The sequence below is a fragment of the Mastacembelus armatus genome, chromosome 23 (assembly GCF_900324485.2).
Source record: "Mastacembelus armatus chromosome 23, fMasArm1.2, whole genome shotgun sequence".
Lineage (NCBI taxonomy): Eukaryota > Metazoa > Chordata > Actinopteri > Synbranchiformes > Mastacembelidae > Mastacembelus > Mastacembelus armatus.
The window spans coordinates 4,807,750-4,813,749 of NC_046655.1; the positions used below are offsets into that span (position 1 = coordinate 4,807,750).

Sequence of the window (6,000 nt, forward strand, 5' to 3'; positions counted from 1 at the left end):
GATAATGATTTAATGGAAGAAGAACTGAGGAAAATTGAAACATAATGTCCTTTACAAAAATTACAGTGCCTGTCTGAGACACTCAGAAACCTGTGTGCATTTTGACTTATAATAGAAGCTCCCAACCTTGGGTATGAAAGTGACATGGATGTCAGTAATGTCGGTGAAGGTGACATTTTAAATGAAATGTATCTGGCCTAGCTATTTAAAGTCAGTTAGCAGTATCACTGGCAAGCACTGTTACATAGGTCATTAATGATATGAAAGACTAAAATATTACAAATGCCTACAAATACTGTTACATTGTGTTTTTAGAAATAATTATCAAACATTATGTTAACACACCCCACCAGCCTAGTGAACATAAGACTACTGCTGCACATCATCATTTGTTAGTATTGTGAGTATGTCAACATGCCACAGTGTCTTGTAACTGGTTGAGATTAATTACTGCAATACTGCAACACCAAATGTGTAATAGTGAACTAGAGGTTGAATACAAATCTGTGAAGGTGATGTATTTCTGAAACAGTGTGAAAAGGAGGCTGTGTTTTAATTCTGATCCTTTATTGCCTTCAAATAGTAGTACAAGTCCTAATTATGAAAACTACCCTTATTCAGAGTGGTAAATTATACAACCTCAATTCCCAAAAAGTTGGGACACTGTAAAATCTACATAAAAACAATGCAATGATTTGCAAATGTCACAAACCCATATCTAATACAGATTAGAAATGTTTTCTGTGTTCTATTATGAATAAAATATATGCTTATGAGATTTGCGAATCATTGCATTTTGTTTTCATGTAGATTTTACACAGCGTCCTAACTTTTTTGTAATTGGCGTTGTATAACATAAAACTTCCTGCTGAAAGTAATTTTGGTTTGCCAGCCACAGCTATTAGAAAAGTCTCTTTCACACCTACTTTCTATACAAAAGCGAGTGCTCTCTGATGCTCTGAATCATTCATGAAAATAGTAGGTGGAATATTTCCCACTTCAATAATGATGACACAAATCCAAAATCTGCCTACCTGATACCTAATTTACTAACTAAAAAATGCATCACAACCAGTTTTACGCTCATATTCACAGTGTCACCAAAGGATGACTCACTTTGGATTTCATTTCTGGATTAACTTTCTTGGGCAGCACGGTGGCTGAGTGGTTAGCACTATCCCGGCCTTTCTGTGAAGGTGATGCTTGTGTGGGTTTACTCCGGGTACTCCGGTTTCCTCCCACAGTCCAAAACATGCATGTTAGGTTGATTGGGGACTTTAAAAGGAGTGGAGTGAGTGTGAGTGTGTGAGATTGTCTGTCTTTGTGTGTTTATATGTGGCCCTGCGATGGACTGGTGACCTGTCCAGGGTGTACCCCTGCCTTCCACCCGAGAGAGAGCTGGGATAGGCTCCAGCAGATCCCCGTGACCCTGAGCCAGGAAAAGTGGGTATAGAAGATGGATGGATGGATTAACTTTCTTGTCTTTTGTGTTTTACAGAATCCACATATCGTCATCAGGCCAACATTGATGATGAGGTTGTCACCATGGAGATTCTGGACACCGCAGGACAGGTAAGATTATAAAATATTATGTAATGTATATTTTACAATACCGCTAAATATTATATAGACAAAAATAATTACAATAATTACAGTGTATCAGTGTAAATATACACTGATACACTGTAATTATTGTAATTATTTTTGTGTTTTTTTTGTCTTTAAAACCTAATCTGCAGTTTTAGAGGTCATACTGGACGATGGGAGAGCTGGCATACACTAGAAAATAAGGCATATTTTAAATAATTATGCAGTCAGATTTCACCTTCAGATTATGTATCACCTTCCAATGGCTGCTTTTGTTGGGCATATTTGCCACTTGTTGGAAGAATTGTAGCAGTGGATATGCAGCTGAATGGCACCAAAGGTGGTCATTTCCTTCAGGCTGACAAAAGCATGGCCATGAGGGAGAGCTCGAGTAAGTCCTCAGGCTGAAGATAAATATGATGCAGAGCTGCGTAGGTGTTCTGTTGGCGGTTGATTTCCCATGTGACACTTCAGCCAAATCATCTCTCTCTCTTTGGATTGTAGTCTATTTTCAGCTGGCATTAGCATGAGGTCTGAATGTTTCCAGTGGTTGTCACCCTCTCCCTGATTCCGATTGTATCAAAGCATTGTGTTGACTCTACAATGATTTGCGGAGGTGAAATCTTCCTGGTGCCTCATAAATTCCAGGTTCAGAAATCGGTCAGGTACACAAACATCAAAACCTTCGTCAAGAATGTGGTGTTTTTAAGCTTCCTCTACCAATAACCATGAAATCAGAAACGGTCTCTCCTTCCAGTCAGCTTATGATTTATAGGCTGCCACACATGTAGTTACAACCAGACAGACTGTTTCTGCTTTGACATGTTCATGTTAGGAGCACATGCCTCAATGTTCATGGTCCTCGGGGCACTGCAAAATGAAATTCTGCTGTAAACAGGTTTGGGAGATTCTCCATACAGAAAGTAGATGTGTTACGTAGGCAAACATGGATAAGGAGTGCCAAGAAAAAATAAATAATAAAACACATAAATAAACACATGAGGACAAAGACATAAAGCAGAGAGAGAACATAATTTGATGAGGCTTTTTGAAAAGGCTGAAGATGGACAACATTAAAAGAAAACTGACTAAACTTACCTCTAAAACTTCCCAATTAACAAATGGTTTATTTTTTAATTTGTACATCAATCTTATTAAAACTTAATTAATTTCAGGAGGACATCCAGCTGAAGGAGGGTCACATGCGTTGGGGTGATGGATTTGTGATCGTGTACGACATCACAGATCGAGGAAGCTTTGAGGAGGTGGGGCCTCTCCGGAGTCTCCTAGAGGAAGTGAAGAGGCCAAAGAATGTTCCTTTGGTCCTGGTGGGAAACAAGTCAGACCTGGACCATGTCAGGCAGGTTGGCACAGAAGAAGGCGAGCGGCTGGCAGCTGAAATGGCGTGCGCCTTCTATGAGTGTTCAGCATGCGCCGATGAGGGTGGCGCGGTGGCCGAGGCTTTTCACGAGCTGTGCCGTGAGGTGAGGCGCCGCAAGGCCGTGCAGGGCAAGGCCAGACGCCGCAGCTCCACCACACACGTCAAACAAGCCATCAACAAGATGCTGACCAAGATTAGCAGCTAGGGAAGAGCCACACTATTGTCTGACACGAAGAAGAATAAGATGGACATTTCTCCACATGTAAATGTAAATGTTATTGCTCCGCAAGTCTGGAAGAGGTAAATGATGTTGCCACTGCGACATCTGAGAATTAACTGATGATCTGTTGTCCAAAACATCTGAGCTCATATGGATCAAATTCATGAATCGTTTAGATGGCGAAGTTCTTATCTTTTTTTTTTTTTATGATTATTCTTTCATCTAACTCCTTAAATACACGTTGCCACAGGGCAGTCTGAAAATTATGCATGTGAGCCATTTTATTTAGCATGCAAAAGAATCAAAGCATTTATTGATCAGAAGTTTCCTCTGTAACTTGTCTGAAGAGGAATGTGGTGATGTGCTGCGGCCCACGTGTTTAACTGTTGTGTCAGCAAAGAAAAATAAGATTAGGTACCTACTATTAGACAAAAGTCAATCTACTGTCCATCACTCATGTCAACCCAGGAACCTCCCATATTCTGTTGACATTACCTGTGTTGCAGCAGTTCCTTGTGCTTGTTCAGGTCAGGTGATCTCAAACCCTTTTCCAAAGCACAGGTTGAGAACGCATCAAGGCTCATGACTGAATATTTTTACTGTTCTCTCTAAATCAACAGAGAAGCAGTTGTTGTCCATCCTAACGTGTCATATTCCAGCAATGATCCCCATGGCTGCCATGTTAATACTGTAAACCACAGTTTGTATGATACAGTACATTGCCTTAAGCATTGCTGTGTCTTAGGGGTGTACACAACCCAAAGCATGTAGACGACACTATAACTGCTGAAATGTAACATCTGTTTCTTTCTCATGCATGTGATCTGATCAAAACAACCGTGCGCTTCTAATTAAAAACCGAGATATATCCCAGACTCTTATTGAGCCCATATGTTTGGTTGATCAGTGTTAATGTCATTTGATTGGTACACGTCTTCAGCTAGAGGACCAACTGTCACGTTAATATAGTGACACAGCAGTGACTGTTTAGCATTTCAGTTTATATCCAACTCCTGATATTAGCTTTTCAAAACCAATCCAGATATTTTGTGTCAATATTCATATTGAACCAAGGACATTTTTCCTTTTGTGTGTAAATATTTCAACAACAAGGGCTGCTTTAGCAGAGAGTAAGGCAGTTTGTGTGTCTGTGCCCAGAGAGACACTGTCTCATAATCCATGTCTACATCCAAAACAAGTGGATAGACAGTCACAGCTTTGTATTAATTAAATAATGCACCTGTCTGTGGGGAACTGACTGGAACAGTCACCTGTGTGCTCTGGGGCTGTTTTAGTGAATTCAAAAAAGGATTTAATATGTTTCTGACAAGGTCCTGCACAGATCAACAGGTGTTACTTCATTCACTCACTCATCACTCCTTGGATTTTACTGAAACACAATCACTGTAAACAGTTCCCTGTACTTTTTTGCTGCACAAAAGAAGTTAGGACAAATCTGCTGATCATGTTACAGTCATTAACAATGCTGGGTGGATTCAGTGGCAAATGCTCACTATTTCAGTGTTCTTGTAACTTCAGGGCAATATGGATATCAAAATATACGCCTTAAGTCTTTTCAAGTACTTCTTTTTTATTTCCAAGAGGTCTGATTACCCATTTCTGACAAAAGGAAACCTCCCAAATAGATTGCTGAGTCAGGAAAAATACCCAGAAAAAAAACTGGCTTAGCTACTTTTGTTGGGAAGAAGCAGGAAGGACTGGTCCAGCGATCTGGAGGCAAATAACCAGGGAAAGAAGCCACAGTGCTCCTCCCCATCCTGACCAGTCAGAGACTGGGAGCATTATTCTGACCCAATGCAGAAAAAACTCAGAGCTGAGTTGCTGAAGGTAATTTATCACAGTGAAAAAGAGTCAGTCTGATGTGGTTGTGGAGAGACTGTATTTTTTACTTCTGACACTCAACAGGCTGCTTGGACAGGTTCACCACCTTCCCATCACCCTCCAGCAGTTCTGAATGCCGTGAGAGTTTCGCCCTTCCACTCCACAGGCCAAAGGGTCATTCTCCAGATTTGACGCCCCAGGTGGCCAATAGCTTCTTCAGCCTCCAGTGTGACATGTGCATTCCATACAACTGAGAGCCCACACAAACACAAACCCAGACACATCATCTGCATCAGAAAAACATTTCTGAGCAACCAATATCTTATAAAAACCAGCTTAATTATGTGCACACGTTTGTTTACGTGAAATTTAAAGCTGCAAACTGTCTATTTCACCCGTCAGACACAGAGGAACATGACCGTTTATTTGGAGTTGTGTTTGTGACCCTACATTTTCTCTCCTTTGAAGATACTTGCACCAACTCCTGAGGGAAATATCTGGCTCTCCATCTGCTAAATGCTTCATTATGCTCACCAGCTAGCTGCTAACTTTATTTGTCAGTTGCTTCTAGGTGGGAAGCATATCAGGAGTTTATTAAGAAAACAGCATTGGGAAAAGACTAATGAGATACATGAGATTAAACCAAATACATTGCAGAGCAAGCGGGAAGTGCAGAGTTGGATGTGGGTTCATCACTGCAAACAAACTCTTTCACATTACAGAAGTGAGAGATAGAAGTGTTTAAGAAGCTCCAGCAAGAAGGAGACTGACAGCTTAACTGCTGTGTGTATCTTCTAAACCAATTTCCTGTCATACTGAGGCAGGGCCAGGAATCAAAGCGCTATTTTTATTGTTACAGAGCTATGTTTCATGACCTGACAGATATTTACCTTCTGCCTGGAACATTTGCCTGGGTTGAAACCAGCGTTTAAATGTAATGTTTCCACACACAGCACATTCACTGCCATGC

The 6,000-nt window shown here is 40.7% G+C and overlaps 1 protein-coding gene across 1 annotated transcript in view; it reads left to right on the forward strand.

The window, feature by feature from the left end:
- The window catches only part of rerg (RAS-like, estrogen-regulated, growth inhibitor), a 29,272-nt gene extending 25,247 nt beyond the window's left edge, over positions 1-4,025 (forward strand). Inside the window, exons 4-5 of the mRNA XM_026326967.1 lie at positions 1,499-1,572; positions 2,763-4,025. Of these exons, the coding sequence (XP_026182752.1) occupies positions 1,499-1,572; positions 2,763-3,173 (485 nt within the window). The 3' untranslated portion in view covers positions 3,174-4,025. The remainder of the gene's footprint in view (positions 1-1,498; positions 1,573-2,762) is intronic.
- The last annotated feature ends 1,975 nt before the right edge of the window (positions 4,026-6,000 follow it).